At 38.9% G+C, this 18,661-nt stretch overlaps 1 protein-coding gene across 6 annotated transcripts in view; it reads right to left on the minus strand.

The window, feature by feature from the left end:
• Nucleotides 1-629: 629 nt before the first annotated feature.
• LOC122090908 (putative ion channel POLLUX-like 2) overlaps nt 630-18,661 on the minus strand; it is a 54,958-nt gene continuing 36,926 nt past the window's right edge. For 5 of the 6 annotated variants that reach the window (XM_042660672.1, XM_042660670.1, XM_042660669.1 and 2 more), the window contains 9 exons: nt 11,362-11,553; nt 11,156-11,269; nt 9,352-9,444; nt 9,133-9,253; nt 8,994-9,070; nt 2,100-2,147; nt 1,925-1,994; nt 1,766-1,839; nt 630-1,123 (listed from right to left, as the gene is read on the minus strand). In XM_042660672.1, the coding sequence (XP_042516606.1) occupies nt 842-1,123; nt 1,766-1,839; nt 1,925-1,994; nt 2,100-2,147; nt 8,994-9,070; nt 9,133-9,253; nt 9,352-9,444; nt 11,156-11,269; nt 11,362-11,553 (1,071 nt within the window). In that variant the 3' untranslated portion in view covers nt 630-841. The remainder of the gene's footprint in view (nt 1,124-1,765; nt 1,840-1,924; nt 1,995-2,099; nt 2,148-8,993; nt 9,071-9,132; nt 9,254-9,351; nt 9,445-11,155; nt 11,270-11,361; nt 11,554-18,661) is intronic. The other variant, XM_042660671.1, reaches the window with a different exon arrangement.

Below are 18,661 nucleotides of genomic sequence, written 5' to 3' on the forward strand. Positions count from 1 at the left end.
ATTAATATGTATTACTCTACTTTTATTTATATTATCATAAAATAAAAAAAGGGTAATAATTTTTTATTTTTGTTAATATTTATATGTGATAAAAGGTATTTGGATACTAAAATGAACTATGCGCATATCAAATTGAATTCAAATTAGTGAACATGCTAACCAGATTTGAATGTGTACGTGTGTAAATCTCTCATTTTCTTTCTTTTACCTCACATTAGTTCATATTAACACTCCCATCTTATTTATTCAACTTATGCATAAAATTTTATTATTTTTAACATTTTTGCATCCATATATTTGGGGTATTAATTGATTTTCCATATGTAAATTAGTACAATTATTATTGCTAATAATCAAATATCTATAATTTGAGTATTGTAATGATAATAATAAAATTTCATAGAATTTTAATATGATTACAATGGTTTTAATGCATAAAGAAGCTGTTCATTTTCTGAAATGTTTCACAGCTTCAGAGAGCTCCTAATCATGGTTGTCAAGGATAGGCATCCAGATGGCTTTTTCTGGATGGGCGCCTCGGTCTAGGCATTGCCTAGGCACCTTCTTGGTTTCACTGACCACTATGGTTCGCCTAGATGCCATGACAACTATGCTCCTAATGCATGAAATAAAAGCAACTTAACTGAAATTTTTAGTAGTAGACTAGTTGACATCTCTGCAGGTTTTAATTAATAATCCTGCACAAGACCTATTATTTTATTCTAGGATCTGTTCATGTGTTCACAAGAATACAATCGTCACATTGCAAAAAATGGGAACAGGAAAAAGGCTCCCGAAAGTATGAGAAGGAAAAGTGAACAATAATGAATAAAATGTATATCTATAAAATTATGGGTTGTTCCCCTTCAAGTTCAGAGATTACAATTAGTGAGTCTGTCATTCCCAGAGAAAGAGGCTCTGATTTGGGATTTGGGTTTATAACCTGCCATGAAAAATTTATGGATGAGAAAAGAAGCCATTTCAAAAAGAGCTGAAAATGAAAATAGTATACCTTCTTATTGTTTTTGACATAGCCAATTGCAACTTCTCGCCGCAAATTTGCTCTTTCAGACAGTTCAGAAAATGATGGATTCTCCCCTTCTCTCATATAAAGGTCAATATCCTAATCAGCAGAAACATATAAGGTTGTGCCATCGTTAGAAAGAGGTAAAACCTGTGAAGGATCCTGATTTGCTGCTTATTTGGTTTAGAATGACATGCAAGTCATAAAATGATGTTTTGGTTATAATGACGATCATGGTAGCAAAAAATAGTAAGGGAGTGATTTCCTTGTCGGGTGGATAAATGCACCAGATGGAATTTTTGGTTTCTGCTGAATCTCTTTACGAAAGATAAAGCTATGAATTTGAAACGGCAGTCTCCTAGAAGATCTCCACATGGGGATTTCTCTCTGTTACAGAAGTGCTAGGAGATTGGAATGATACTCCCTCATATTCAGGGAAGTTCCCACAATATGACCAGATCAGTTTAATCTCTTTAAGATCATGCTCCTAAGTGAAAAATATTTAATGTTGGGTCCAGGCCCCAGCATTTCTTCCTCCCATTTTCAACTGCAATACGATTCTGTGAAGGTGAGAGTATCAAAGATATCCTCAGCTATCTTTTTATTTTCATCTTTCAGCACAACAACAATCTAAGAGCAACCCAGCGCACGAGACTCCTGCTACTGCAAGGTCTGGGAGGGGCAAGTGTGTACGCAGCACAACAATAATCTGGAACAGTTAAATTATGGCAAGCCATTTACCTTGATATATATTTCATCTCCCTCTGCATTAAGAATGTCTTTCCATACTTCATTCAGTTCACCATTCTCTGCCACTGTTATTTAAAAACAGACTTAATCAAAACTGATTTCTTCGTATATAAATTTCATAACAGCTAGCAGAAAGTATAAACTCCAGACCTTGAGCAGTTACAAGGCTCATTACTTCCTCTGCTGCAATGTATGTAAGGGATGGCTTAATTCTAGCAATCTGTGAGCAAAACAGAAAATGTTTAATACAATAAAGGACAGATTCATTTTACTAATCACAAATAAAACAAATTAGAGAAATTCAGTATGTGATAGGCAGCATTACTTGTTTGCCCAATTTCGTGTCAACAATTTCTGCAACCAGGTTTTGCACCTGCAATTCATTCATTCTACACCATTTCAAAAAGGGGATGCTTAATAAAATAAAGAAGAATAACGGAGTCTCTGAGGTCTAAACAATCAGGAAAAGGTGAAATATTTCAGTGGATATAAACTTGGTATTCTAAAATCTAATGTCTTCATCTCAATGATAAATAAGATTACCAAGGAAAGAATATTAAGTATATTAAACCCAGAGATGCTCCTGGGGTGGATTAAATTTCCCAAGCTGGGTTGTCACTTGTCAGTTCTCAGGGATCACTATGGTTTAATTATCAGACACTAACAACTCCAAGACTGTGTTTGTGCACATGTTGATGAATAATTGTGGAGAATAGTGTACTATGGAGAGGCATTTCTGCCACATGTACAAGGGCACTCCTAAATCTATTTATTATATTAATAGATAGGTGTAGTCAATTTTGGTCTGCCTCTACCCCATTGACCTCCTTTTCCCCCACTGATTCTCTCCCCATCTCTTACTTTCCTCTTTCTCTTTCTTGTTCTTGTTTTTATTTCAGGTTTTTTTGGAATGTTCTGATTCAGTAACATGGGATCAAACATGAACTGCTTGTGCCCACAACAAATAGAATATTTAATCAATGTAGGCGACCTGAACATTAACATTATCAGCTACAAGATCTTTTTTGTCTGCAATTGTTGTACCAGAAAAGAAATCACAAAGAAACAGTAGAAAGGTATGTGCTGTAATGAGTCTAATGACTATGAGGGCCAGAGACAGATATCAATTTACTTATCAGGTACAAAAACCAGTGGACAAACAATTAGCATTAGGAAAGAAACTAAATGCAACGGCAGCACAGAGAGCACACTTCCACTTCAACACACCAGTTCACGTCTATAACAGAAGAAGAAAAGCATCACAGCCCACTAGAGCCAACAGTCACAGATCTGGAGAGACTACTGAAATACATTATTGTTGAAAGTTTACATATTAGGTGCAGAGGCCCAACTTGTATATGAACTATGAGGTCATCCAAGGTCCCAGAGTTAATATGGCTCTCTTTTGGGTGGCAGTAGTGCGGCCCCTCTCGTACATGAACTATGAAGTCATCCAAGGTCCCAGAGTTGCTATGCCCCTCTTTTGGGTGGCAATAGTGTGGCCCCTTTCTTTTGGGAAGTTGTACGCAGAAATATCATTAACATGGTCGGCCTGGTGGCATTGATACCATGTCGAGGTGTCCACCCCAAAAGCTTAAGCTGTTAGGTGGAGAAGCTCAACTAGTACATTAAGTAATCAAAGGTCCTAGAGTTAATTTGGGATTTTTTTCAACAATTACAATCAAAGAATATCCTTCCATTCTTCAATCGACTTCAGCAGGTCAGGAAACTGGCTTGTGCAATCAAATGTAATAGGACACAAGAACTACACGGCACCTGATCCGTAGTTTAAAATTTTCAGAATAACCAGGGAAGTAGTTTATATGCTAACCACCAACACAATAATCGCAACCAGTATGTTGGTTGCAACTTTGGAAATAATCAAATCAATAGAGTTAAAGAGACACTACCAATTGAAAAGATTGAAGAACATTTTTCTATTAGGAAAAATCAATAGCAGAGAATGAATGGAGAGAAAAATCACTGTTTTGAGAGCTCTGATACCATAGCGAATATTTATCAAGTACAGAGGAGTATTTCTGCCACTAATTCTCTTCACAAGGTTAACTCTGTAATCAATAGAATAAGTCAATTTATTACATTACTAGATGGGCAGAGCTGATTAGGTGTATCTCTTCCCCATGGATCTCCTTTTTCCCTCCACTGTTTCTTCTCTTCTTTCTATTACTTTTCTCCTCTTTTTTGTGCTTTATTACGAATTATTGTTAGGGATGTTCTGACTCAGCTACATAAGATACCAAAATAGCAAAGAGTCAACAAAGGTGGTTAGGTCAATGCAACGAGGACTATTGATGACACCAGAAAACAGAAGCACACCTTTACTTGACACCCCAAGCTCCTTCAGGAGTAGTGAAAGATGTGTAACAGAAAATATGCACAGATGTAGTGGAAGAAATTTAAAAGCTGGACACTGTAGTGCGGGATGTAAACATAGATATAATTGGATTATAAAACGGGAACTATCTAGCTAGCCTCGAGTAGTTGTCTGATGATGATGGACTTATTCGTTTCCTTCTTTCATTCACCTTTTTCATTATAAATATATGACCTAATCTCTAATGACAGTATCTTCTGTTCTTTTTTTGTGAATAAATAATTCATTAGCAAAGAAAAGAAGAATAAAACAACCCCCAAAGGAGGGAAAAAAGAAACACAACAGAAAAAGAAAAAAAACAAGCAGAACCCAACCCACAAGAGGGGGTTGAAGAAGGGAGGGGGAAAGGCTCCAAGAGACAATAATATGCTTGTTCCTTGGGAAATCAGTGCAAGGAGAGGTAACAACAGAAATCTTGGCTTTAAAGTCAAAGGAGATGAAATCCCAAATATAACAAAGAGGCCGAGAGTTGGAGGTCCATTTCCTTAGATTACACTCCATCCATATATGATTGATGCCGGCACTAAAGGCAAGCTTTCCCGCAACATCACAAATAGAAAGAAACAGCAAATGACATGTCCACCCAAATCCATTCCCTTTAGAAAAGGAGAATCTTACAATTTTTCAGCCAATATTTTGCAAGCACCCCTTTTCAAATAGAGGAAGAGATGGGGCAAGCAAAAAAAAAAAGCTGATCAACAACTTCAACGGCAGCAGAGGCAGCATAAGGTCGAGACAGGGATCTAACGATGAATGTGAAAAGACTATCTTTTACTACCTCTAAATCCCTTTTTTTTTCTTTTCTTTTTTTCTCTTCCAAAATACAGTAAAATCCCACAGTAAAACATCTGAATAATGCTTAAATTGGATCCTGTAAGAGTATTACAGCTAATAAGCCAGTAACACAACAGATGAAGAAGAAGAGAAGAGAAACAATCAATGAAGATGATTAAAACTCTGCTACTGAGAAAAGCAGAATCGGGTAAGTGTGAGTTCTCACCCTTTCGTCCAATATATAATAAAGAATCATACAATAAATAGAAACCTAACTCAGAACTATAAAAGGAAACATAAACAGAATCAAAGACTAACTAAACTAGACTTATGACTCACAAGACATGCAAGCAATATCATATAGCATAAACCATAAAGCCATATGGGAATTGTATATGACATATGTACCTCCACTGTACATATGGTCATGCACCCTTACAACATAAATATGTAGACATAATTAAACAGATCCTATCTGTAGCCATGACAGGTCGTATCACCGCAGGTAACCTGGCGGGATCTTTAGGATCTAGGTGTGCATTTTTTTTTCCATGGATACCCACATCATTAATTTTTAAACAACTCATAGAGTTTTGAGGTTATGGAAATCCAGTTTAAACAAATCATCCAGAACTCTTGAATGTGCACGCTTCTTAATTAATCTGAAGGGAAAAGGCTGGGCATCCCAGCCTGTGTCACTCTCCCTCTCCCCCCCCTCCCCCCCCCCCCCAATGCCCCCATCCAGCGCCCCCCGCCCCCCGGCCCCCGCGCCCGGTTGAGCTGCTAGCTCCAGGAAAGCTAGAGGCACCCAACCCTCTCCCCAATCTTAATTATACATTTGTTGAATTTCTTAAAGCCAAAACAGAATTGTCACCTCAGCCAGGAACAGATGGATCACAAGTGTTGCTCTCTTTATTAATGCAATATCAGTGTTTGTTAGCCATATACATTGGATCTTGCAACCATAATCTGGGGGTTATGACATATATTTCCTACAGGTCATTGTCAGTACTTATTTTGGTCCTAAATGAATACAATAAAGATAAAGTGTGAGAAAGCAAGGTTGTAGGTTCTCCTATTTCCCTATAATTCCTCATTCTCTTTTTTCTCTTCTTCTACCCATCCTTGATAATTTTCTGTTTAACAAGTTAGAGTCAATCTTGGAAGGCCAGTTTTATCAACTCAAACTGTTATAGAACACTTCGGATGTCTACATCACCAACCAGCTGCAAAGTTAACGGTGGTTTCAGGACAGACAGCATGCTCTGATTGGGGAAGTCATTATACATTATAAGCAAGGTTTCAAAAGTCGAAAAGAATTAAGCTGGCTGACTAACTGCCACTTCCATAGGAGCCTTGCATGACATTTACCTGGCTGACAGAAAGTAAAAAACCTCAAATCAAACTCTGGTCGAACTTTGAACAAGTCCAGTCAACTTCAACTTGAAACTTGTACTTTCATACTAAAATTGCCAAATTTTACTGTTAAGTGTAGAAATACTTCCAACTCCTCAATCAATTCGCAAGATCCCTTGCAAAAATACTTCAGTCCATGGCATAAGCTTATTTGGTTCAAGCATCATATCCCTAGACAAAGCTTCACGGCTTGGAGGGTCTTCATGAAATGCCATCCTACTCAAGCGTTCCTCATCTAGAGAAGAATTCCAATGTCCCCAGCATGCTATCTTTGCGGTTCAGAGCCTGAAGACATTGATCATCTCTTTTTTGTCTGCCCTGTCTCCTCCATTTGGAACTTTGTCCTATCCAAATGCTGGCCGGTGAAAAGATGAATCCTCCCTTTTAATAGGGAGTGGATTTGGATAGGCATGACTTTCCAAGGGAAGACTACTGTGATCTGGTTGCCAAGCTTGTTTTTTGTGCTTCCATCAATCAAATCTGGATGGAGCGCAATCATAAAAAATGGACCTCCAACTCTCGGTCTCTGGAAAAGATTTGGAACTCCACATTTTCTAATGTAAAAGCAAAGATCTCTAAAGTTGCTCTCACTTGTCTCCCCTCCCCTAGAAATTGTCATGTTGTTGATTCTTGGGAGCTTCTCAGCGTTTTTAAGCCTCTAGCCTCCTCTTGAGGGCTAAGTCTTTTTTCTTCTCCCACCCCTTTAGGGGCTTGTATGTATTTTCTTCTCTTTGGTAATGAATTATTTATTCACCCAAAAAAAGTTTTGTTCACTTAGAAAAGACTACACACATACATTGATTTTATTGGACTTAGTGACAGGGGACACTTACCTTGAAAATTGAATAAAATCCCATCATTTTACTTTATAATGGAGTTCAATGGGATTTGATCAAGATCATGTTGGTCCAGGTAGGAGTGCAACTCAGGCTGGGATGGATTGAGCAGTCAATGAATTTTGAATGGAGAACGCTTTTGAGTTCAAATTTCTCATTGGCCACTGGCCCACTGCAGGTTACAACCATAAGTCTAGGAAGGTTTTCTGAGATACGAAACAAATCCATTTAACCTTTTAAGATGACAAAAATGCCCTTGGTATATAGAGATGTGTTGATCAAGATTCCATTATCCTAGGAAAGCTGAAAAAATTTGTTGATTGGCCAAAAAACAATAGTTCACTACTTCACCAACTTTAGATATGGATCAAAAGGCTCTGGTCATATTGACTGGACGATGGATATAAATGTGACCTCATCAAGATCAAGGGACGGTTTTTTGACATATCTAAGGTCCATCAATCATACAATATGATCAGATTGCCCCAGTAGCTGGAAACGGTTGTTCTCGGCATGTTTTGCAGTTTAGCCGACCCTTAGAATAATGGCAAAATAGAGGTTGAAATAGGATCTGCTCCAGATTGTGTTGTTCTAGAAAGAGTTTGTGAATGTGCAGATCACAATGGATGTTCAGTTAGTCTTGTGAACAAAAATTTTCTGGGTTCAGCTAGTCTTGCAAACCAAAATTTGCTATGTTCAGCCAGTCTTGTAACCAAAAATTCCCTTTCACGAGTTGACTATAGGTGTACCTTGGACTGTTAGTCATGCAATAAATGATTCTCTTAAATTAAAATTTATATTTAGGTGGATGCATTACTTTCACGTAGTTCTTTCCTTTAGTTTTGGACCCACTACTCATGTGTAGACTGTAGAATGACCCTTATTGTTCCAGACACGATCAACAACGTTTATCACTAGGTATTAATTAGTCATAGGGTGTATTAGTGCTTATTACAGAAACTCTCAAAGTTTGATATAAAAATGGCATTATTTCCATGGATTTCCATGCACTTTGTAAGTTTAAAGGATTCCTAAGGACTATCCGTTCAACCAAGAAAATATGTTGTAGTACTGTGGAGGAAGATTAGTCCTGCATCAGATAGACAAGCTCTCACCAACCACACACCCTCTCTAAACCCCCTTCCCAATCAGTAGATATTTCATAGAAAGTAAAATTTTGTGAAGCAGGTGCCCTTAAATTTTGGAACTGTGATTCAAGGTCAACTGTATCACAAGTTGCCAATACAGCAGTTTTTCAACAAGAAATTATTCATTTATCCATTTTATTTCCCATCATTATTCACTCAGCATAGAGGCCAGCTGTTATTATCTAGATTCTTCAAAATATGATCTGTAACCGTGTCCAACAATTCATTGTCAAGTACCAAACACCATACATAAGTCGTATCATTCCCACTCCCCGGGTGACATTGTTAACAAAAGAGATTGCCATATGAGTCATGATGACAGCCTCATCTTGTTCAGTAGACCTGGAAGATTTAAATCCTTGTATCCTTTATTCTTGTATGTTAAAAATGGGGAAAAGAATGCTACCCGGTTGCATTATCTACCCCAAAACACAGTGCACCGCCAAAAAGTCACTCCTGTCCCCCTAGTTGGATGCCTGTGTGTGCGCTCACACTGACCCAGGCGCTGGTGCAGTGGCCATGCGACCAGGTAACGTTCTTTCTCCCACTCAAAATATTGCATGGTATAATTTCAGATACTTAAAATGATGTGTCCTTGCTGTATCTGAAAAACACAGCATGTCATATACTAATTCAAGAAAAATACCCACCTTAACACCATGTTTGTTGCAGATATTTTCAGCAAGAAGGAGAGAGTATGCAGACTGCTTGTCTGCTCTGGATGAATCTGCATGGAGAATAGTCAGTCAAAGGTAGCACTTAGACAACTCAATTGTCATACATTATTACCTCTAAGAAGCCACTCTCTATCCGATATTACAACAATTGAAAAATGCTCTCCATTCGGAAAAGAGTTACGCATATTCAATATCGCTTCCTCCAAGATTTCATAGTTCATGGGATTTCCCATCTGCAATTAGAAATATATGAAAATTTTTTAAAGAAAACAAATCACTTTCCTTATTGGAAAATATGAAGATACTCTAATAGAAAAAAGTAGATAATTACCTTATGAGAAACACGGATGTGTTTCAGTTTACTGTAGCTGGAAAGTTTAAGGGCCTTATTTCTCTCGTCTGTAGGCACATCTGATAATATTTCCTGCAAAATTTAGTCAAACAAAATGAAGCATAAATTTAAGAATAGTGTATTTATACAGGTTGAATATATATATATATAACCATTCTGTGTAGTTTCCATAAATATAAAGATTTTATTCTCATGCTTCCAGATGCAAATATCTTGACAGCCATCTAAATAGCTTAGGGTTGCGCCTACAAGTAAACCTGCAGCAGAACAAGCTAGTAAATTGTGAATTATCTTAGTTATCCTCAGGATAGCTTGGGCATTGAGGATTTTAAATTATCTGCTATTATCTCCACATTTGATTGCGAACTTGGTACAGACACTGGTAAAGGAGTGGAGGACTGGACGTCTGCAACATGAGATTCGAAGGTGGTGCTACCATTATATAAGAGACAATTCTTATATCCTCTGAAAGCTCTCTACACCATAATCTGACAGGAAATATTTCTTACTTCTAACATTTATCAGTAAGGGAAGACACACCCAAGAGGACCGAATTACATTAAGAGCAAACCAAAACACCCAATTATTTGTACAAGTAACTTAATCAAAGAGCAGAATGATTAGCTAAGAATGAACTAAACAACAAGGGAACGTAGCAAATTAAAATCATCCCATCATATGTAAGAAAACAGAATATCTGACACTCAAAAAATAGAGGATGTTGACCAAGCCAAAAGAAGATTGGCATCCTCATTCTCTTATGTTAAAATCAAGGCTACACTTATCCATCAAAATTTCTTGGGATTTTAGCACCACTTAAGAATAGCCTGCACCCATTCTTAAACACTGATACAGTAATACCTTGAATTTCTTTCAAATCATAACAAAATGAAATGAAGCATCTACATCTCTCCATAACAGAAAATTCACCTAATGTTAAATGTCCACACAAGGTATTGAGGGTTGGGTACTAAACTGTTTCTAGACAATTGCAATCCAGATCAATCCCCCATGGTGCATGCCCTCTGGAAGAATCCAATGGAAGCAAATTCCAAATAAAACTGCATATCCCATGAGTGTTTTAAACCTAGTAAGTGGCCCAACAGATTAGCTGAGGAAAACCCAAGAGATATTCCACATAATAGGAAATGACTGCATAAATATCTTGACAGGAGGGAAAGATGAAAAAGATCATTAGCGATCTCAGCCTTCTCTGCACCTGAACCTCCATTTCTTTCATGTTAATTTTATTTCAAAAAGATGCATATCACCCTAGCCCTGTCCCAAGTATGTGGGCTTGACTACACTGAACTTGTTCAGCCTTTTCTATTCTGTTCTCTCCATGCATGTCTCCTCATTAATTTGGATGGCTCCTCAATGATGTGATTACTAGCCTTCTTTTACATGACAAAAGCATTCAAATGAATCCCTTTTACTTCCTATCAAATCAATCCATGGGTTCACTTGGATGTTTTAACATGTCAGATCTCTTTCCTACTCTTTCTGCTGACCCCAATGTCCTCAACTTGGCTAGACCCAGAATTACATGTTGTTCCTGACTTCCTGTTATCCATAGATTTCAATAATACAAAATTTATGCCAAAGCTGGCACTCCATGTGGTCCATCTTCGGTGTATCAATTTCAGAAGTTAAATCTAGTGGATGTGAAGAAATCGATTAATGGATACCTCTAAAGTAAAAATGCATGCACTGATAAAATTATGCTACATAGACGCAAAGAAACAGTTAAAGTAGTAATTGCCAATGAGATACTGCAGCATACCACTACACTTCCAGGTCCAAGATAATTATCATATTCATGAATCATTTCACTAACATCTTGGCGCCACCCAAGCATTAGTATGCATTCTTTCGGTCCTAAACTCCAATCTGAAGCCTGCACAGAAAATGAAAACTTCATATTCAGCATGAAAAAATTCTTCCCAATTCTACTAGCATATGAATGATTATCCCTAACCAAAATCATACCTTGGAACCTGCTTTAGAAGGCCGCCGCACAATATTCTCAAGCCGTACCTTTTTTAATTCCAAGGCATAATCAGTAGACTCGCCAATGTTTTCAGGAACTTCAAGTTTTTGAGAAGTTTGTTTTTCTTTGACAATATCTGAGAATACAGCCAGTGGTTTTCTTTTCCCATCAACAGTTGCTATGAACAACACCTATATGAAGAAAATGAGACCAAGTTAAAAGCATATGCATAAATCTAACACACACAGAAATTTTATGTTGTTTCCCATCTAAACTTTTTCATAATTATAGAAAATAAGCTCACATATACAAGAAAACTGAAGGTAATTAGTAAATATATCCTACAGACTACAGATACTTTAGCATTCAATTGTGACAATCAACCCTAATCACTGCAAAAAAATTGATCTGATGATGATGCATTGAACGCTACGACATCGCAACATCCAATTCCTTATCACGAATTGGCCAAAAGTAGACATTTGTGCTCATCAAAGACACAGAGTCTCTCCCTTCTTGCACAGCCCATCTCCTTGCTTGATTATGGGGAATTAATTGATCTGTCTACTCTGACAGCCCTCTTTATTTATAATAAGTGAAACAGGTACAAGTTACACTGTTACAAGTATGCTCTCATAGGACAGAAATACCCCTATACCCATATTACAACATTCCCCCTCCAGTTGATGCATAGATATCACACATGCTCAACTTGGACAGAATTGGATGAAAAAGTTTATTTAACCCTTTAGTAAAGACATTAGCTAACTGCTCTCCAGACTTAACAAAAGGAATGCAGGTTAGCCTTTGCTCCAACTTCTCTTTAATAAAATGGCGATCAATCTCCACATGTTTCGTACGATCGTGCTGAAATGGATTGTGTGAAATGTTGATGGCGGCCTTACTATCACAGTAGAGCATCATTGGTTAAGGAATAGGGAGATCCAGATCTTTCAACAAACTCTAGAGCCACATCAACTCACAAATGCCATGAGGCATAACCCGGGATTCAGCTTCAGCACTAAATCCAGCAACAACAGTTTGTTTCTGACTCTTCCATGTGACTAAATTTTCACCCACAAATGTGCCATAACCAGTTGCAGACCTCTACTCATCAGGATAATTGGCCGAGTCAGCATCTGTAAAAGCCGCAAATCACAAGTGACCATGAGAAGAAAAAAGTACCCCCTTCCCCTAGGGCAGATTTCTAATACCGCAGGATAGGATACACAACTTCTAAGCATGTGGAGTGAGGATCATGCATGTATTGATTAACCAGACTAATGGCATAGGCAATGTCTAGACGAGTATGAGGTAGATAGATCAACTTCCCAACTAACCGTTGATATTGTCCCTTGTCCACAGGATTATCATCTTTGTTAGAAAGGTGAACAGTGGCTTCCAGTGTCTGTCGATTTGCAGCGAAGCATCCATGTCTCATATAACAAGTTAAGAGTATATTTCCGCTGAGATAGGAAAATACCCTTGGTAAAGCAGGCAACCTCAATGCCAAGATTCTTGATTTCAAATTCTTGGCCCAGGTAAGTTTCGAGAAAAGAGATTTCCTCAGTGTCATTGCCAGTGACAACAATGTCGTCCACATAGATAATGAGGATGGAAATCTTGGAACCAAAACGCTTGATGAACAATGTGTGATCAACATGACTCTAAATGTAGCCTACAAACACCATAGCTTTATGGAATCTCCCAAACCAAGCACAAGAAGATTATTTTAAGCCATATAAAGCACGCTTGAGTTTACAAACTTTCCTTGCAGTTTTAGGGCAGGAAAATCCAGGAGGCACATCCATATACACTTCTTCAAGATCTCCATGAAGAAATGTATTTTGTCCACAGCACATGAAAGGATCACATGAATAGTGTTCATCTTCGCAACAGGGGCCAATGTCCCCTAATAATCAAGGCTATAAGTTTAAGTAAATCCTGATGAAGTTTATATAACAGAGGTAGTTTAGGAATTGTTCTTATATTATGTTGTCCTAAGTTGTATTTTATTTTTCCCTTTCACCATCCTAAGGAGGTCTGATATAATTTCCATAAAGTTCTAGTTGAACATAATATATGTGAAAAGAGCAAGAGAGCTCCCCATGTTTTGCTCTCACTCTTCTTCTTCTTCTCTCATCTTTTCTCCCTCTTCTTCCTTCCTCTCTTCTTCCTTCATCTCTAACCCTAGTCCTTATTTCTAACTCCCCTAGCGATTAGCCTAGCCTTGTACCAATATACAGTGCCATCATCACTGCGAACACCCATTTGCATCTCATCGTCCTCTTGTGTGGAGGAAGGCACACCAAATCCCAAGTACCATTTTTGTTTAGAGTCTGCATCCCCTCAACCATGGCTGCCTTCCATCTTGGGTTGGCAAGAGCCTCTTACCAATTCTAGGGAAGAGACACAAAATACAAAGAAGGCACACATGCACGATATGACGGGGAAAAAGAGTTATACGAGACCACCTAAGCAATGATATGGTGGGTAAAAGCTCTTGTTTCCTTACGGACAACAATAGATAAGTCAAGAGATGGATCAGAAATACTGGGAGACTCAGGGAAGAGATTATTAGGAGTAGGACCTGGATCAAGAAGTGGTGGTTGACTAGGTGAGTTGGTGGAGGCGTGGAGCTATGGTGGTGATTATTTTTTGCTCACGATTCTGACGAACATACACTTTCATAGGTGGCTGATCAGTGTCTTGTGTCTACCCTTGAATTAAAGGAACTGATGGTAGAGGAGCAACAAGCGAAGGCACATCTTCACTAAACTAAGATACTCCCCTTGGAAGAGTTGTCGGAGAGAAATAGGCAGCAGACTCATGAATACCACATCCACGGAAATAAACAAACGAACGGATGGAGGTTGATAGCACTTGTAGCCTTTTTGTGCAGAAAAATAGCCAAGCCAATGAAGACACATTTGAGCCCCCGAAGATCTAACTTGCCATGTTGATGATGATTTCGTACAAAATACACAACCGAAAACCTTTGGTGGAATAAGAAAGGTGTTGAGCCTTGGAGAGCCTCAAGAGGAGTACAAAAGTCAAGAACCCGGGTTGGCCTCCGATATAAGAAAAGCAGCAGTCAGGATGGCTTCATTCCAATACTAAGGGATATGCATCTCAAATAAGAGTGAGCGTGCCACCTCTAACAAGTGACATTCTTGCATTCGGCGACAGCATTCTAGACTAGAGTATCAACACAACTAGTCAATGAAGGATTCCCTCATTAGCAAGAAAAATTTGAAAAAAAAATCCATATATTCCTTGCCATTATCACTACGCAGAATTTGACGGTGAAGTTGAACTGGGTGTGGACCATGCTATGAAATAGCTGAAAACAGAGGAAAACTTCACTTTGTGCATCAGATAAATCCAAGTAACCCACGAATGACAATCAATAAAGGTGACAAACCACCTATAACCAGAAATAGAAGCACAACGGGCAGGGCCCCAGACATCAGAATGGATTAACAGAAAAGGTTTTCCACCTCCTTAAAATTGACTAAAAAAAATGAGTTTGCTTTTCCAAAATGCAAGCATCACAAAAAAATTCTTTGGAATTACAATGCTTAAATGTGGAAAAACTTTAAAACTTTAATTAAAGTGCCAACAGGAGGATGACCCAAATGCCTATGCCAAAGGGAACACTCAAATGAAGAAGCTGAAGCAGAATCTGTCTGATGAACTTGACAATCAAAGAGGGATGTCATCATTGAGTAAAAAAACCACCATGTAGTCACAGCCAATCGTTTTCTCTGTTATCAGATCCTAAAAAACACTGTGAGACAGCTAATGGAAAGGAGATTAGTGGAGAAATCTGGAACATGTAAAATAGAAGTTAGGGATTAAGTGGGATAACAGGCTATAGAACCCTTTCCAAGAACAAAGGAAAGGGAACCATCAGCCACCCGAACCTTGTCTTTATCTGAGCAAGGAGAGAAAGAATAGACTAGAGGAGCCAGTCCTATGATCAATGGCACCGGAGTCAATGATCCAAGGACAAGAGACAACCGATGCATAATAACCACCAAAAGAAATATCTAAGGAAGCCTTGTGGGACTAGGGTGTAACCAAAGTAGATGTAGAAAGGAAGCAAGGGTAGCAGATGAAGGAGGCTCCAGCTTGGTCATCAGAAGTCGAAGCAGAGCAAACTCATCGGATGATAAAGTGGAACTGGGACTGGCTGGAAAATGCTAAGAGACCTCGGCCTGATTGGTCTGAGAGGACTTACCGTGCCCTTTCCGGGAGCAAGGCGACCATTAAACTTCCAACAAAATTCGTTGGTATGACATTTCTTACCACGGTAGTCACACTTGATAGGTTCCCGCTCAAAAGAAGCATGATCACTAGAGCGGGTAGACCCTCCTTTGGACTGTGCAGTAGAACCAAAAAGCAAGGCAGATGATTCTTGAGAAGTGGGACTGCCACATAGCATGATGATGACTACCTTCCAATTGGATCAGTGAATAATCTTGCTCCAAAGTAGGGAAAGGATCACGGATAAGCACTTGAGCACGAAGCTAATCATACTCAACATTGAGGCCAGCGAAAAAACACAGACCTGAAACTTCTCTTCCTGCTTCCAAATCAGAGTAGCATTAGCAATACATGTAACCTGGAAGGTGTCATAAAAATTCAATACCTGCCACAGACTCTGTAGCTCAGAATAATATTGAGAGAGGGTGAGATCCTATTGATTGGATTCACGAAGTTTTTTACGCAATTCATAAACATGAGCATCATTCCCACTCTGAGAATACGTATCCTAGGCAGCCTTCCAAATCTTGGTTGCAATATCCAATAGTAGATAACCTTTAGCAATGTGGGGTTGCATTTGGTTGAGTAAAAACAACATCACCAATGAGTTATCAGAGCTCCACTTTCTCTGTGGAGCACCAGCAATAGTAGGCTTCACCATTTCACCTGAAATATATCCAATATACCCGCGGGAATCGATGGAGAGGTAACAGGAACGTGACAATGTCAAATATTTGCTCCCATCTAGGTGAACAAAGCTCACAAGGAATGAAGGGAAAAACTGATGTGTCCCAAGACTAGCCCCTTCAGATGAAAAGGCCTCTTTACCAAGCACACCAACATCTTCAACAAAAGACTTCTCCCTTCATTTTTGGCCACCCATACATCACACATAATTATACACTTCCCCCTGATTTGAGTTCTCCTAAATAAATTGGCCAAATGTCCACCCAGGCATGATTAACACAAACATTTTTCCAACCTAAACAGCACCAAATTACTGCTTATTTAATGAGATGATTACTGATTGACTCTCATCTCGTTCAATGATATGGCTCACCAATTGAAGATTAGCAAAAAATAGTAATATGCACAATCCAACAAAATGGGCTCTAGCTTGAGATGTGGAATGGCATGCACTTCTCTCATTAATGAATTAACTAATTTTATTCAAAAGAAAAAAGAGCAAATGCCATACACACATTCTACAATATAAGGAAAGGCTGTGTACATAATATTGCCATACATAGAATGGTCCAAATGCACAATAGTTCTATACACGAAGACTACAAAATGAGAAGAGACTGTATACAACTATACATAAACACCCTTATTCCCACCACCATGGTGAGCTCATCAGCCAATAACTCACCAGATTATGCATCATTCATGGTAATATGTCAAAATCACCATAGGCATCCATCTTCCTAGGATTACCTTCCAATACCCAAAGAAATTGGATAACCCTAGCCTCAATCCAACAATAGGCTTGAGGCCATGGCCAAGCCAGAAAAACAAATATAAGTATACCCACTTGAATCGTCATGAACCCCAAATTCTCTTTCAAGCTCTCCCACGGGAGTTGCCCAAAGAGCTGTTATTGAAGTAAGATTGAGAGATTGGGAGCAGAAAGTAATCCATGTAGCAACACCATGGAGATAGAAGAAGAAAGTTTAGCAAGCCCCCCCCCCCCCCCCCTCATTACTTGTTTTTCCACAAAAAAGAGAAGCTGAAGAAAACACCATTTCATCATCCACAAGGAATGATCTCACTGATGTTCCAAGTGGATGTAGAGAAACGTATCCAAGCAGATGTGTTCAACTCCTTAACATCTTGCCTTCTGACAGACAAGGCCACAAGAAGTAAGAATGTCGTCTGGAAAAGCTCAACATACTCCAACCAAACCAAGGAAAAAAGCTCCTAGCAATGAAAGATGTTTGACTCATTCACCATCAGCAAAGCACAAATGACAAGCATAGCAAGGAGAGGGCCCAATCTTGCTTTCTCCTTTGCATCATCTTACGAATTTCCCCCTCCTGCCTAATTTCCCATACAAGCACATATATTCAATTTTAAAGGAGGGGTTGAAGAGGCGAACATTTCCCATAGTACTTTACTGTCAGGGGCAATGGAAGCTTTACATTGAGAGAAGCCGAAAATAAGAACTTGATAGACAATTCTCCATTATATGAAGGAGATAGATCAATTATACAGTTGAATTTTAGAAATGGAAACACACTGGGTAGCCAATCTGCTGAACATCTTCTCACATTTGACCTCTCTCAAACATAGCTGTTAGAGCATCTAGGCAATCGAAGGCATTGGAGGGAAAAAATCAAGGCAACACCAACAAGGCGCCTAGAAGACGCCTAAGTGAGCAACGCATAGGTGTTGCCCTGCACTATGCTCTCAGCTCTCTCCTGAAGCCCAACTCCTAAACTAACCCATGGGGGCAACTAGTGACACCCTCGGAATGGGCAACTAGTGACACCCTTAGATACAGATATTCCTTTTCATCCAAGTGGCAGATAGAGTCATGGAAACCTGAGGTTGATAGTGGTTTCACCCCCATAAGTCCTCCATTGATCCTGTCCCCACTACTCACCTCATATCTAAAAAATTGAACAAAGGTTCTGCCTAATACCCTTCCATGGGTGTGCTGAAATTATTGCCTCTCCCTAATCCCACCCATTCTCTAGGAGGCCACACTTACATCTAGTAACCATTGAAGAGCAGAATTATTAAACTTTCAGCTTCTGTTGTTTGCAAAGAATTTAAACATGTTTGGAGAGAGGTGAACGAGCCAGCTGATTTTATGGCTTCCTTCCCTTCTTGTGCTGTGGGAAGTTCTTCTTTAACCCCAAATCTCCCTGACGACCTCCTAGCCCTGGTTAAGAGAGATGCTGATTGGGATATATATCATAGGATGTAATTGCTCTTCCTTGGTTGATTCTATGTTCTTGTGTTTGTGGGGTTTCTCCTGTTTCGCTTTAGGGGCTTCTTCCCTCCTTTAGGCCTATGACGCCTATC

The sequence above is a fragment of the Macadamia integrifolia genome, chromosome 10 (assembly GCF_013358625.1).
Source record: "Macadamia integrifolia cultivar HAES 741 chromosome 10, SCU_Mint_v3, whole genome shotgun sequence".
In the NCBI taxonomy this organism is placed as follows: domain Eukaryota; kingdom Viridiplantae; phylum Streptophyta; class Magnoliopsida; order Proteales; family Proteaceae; genus Macadamia; species Macadamia integrifolia.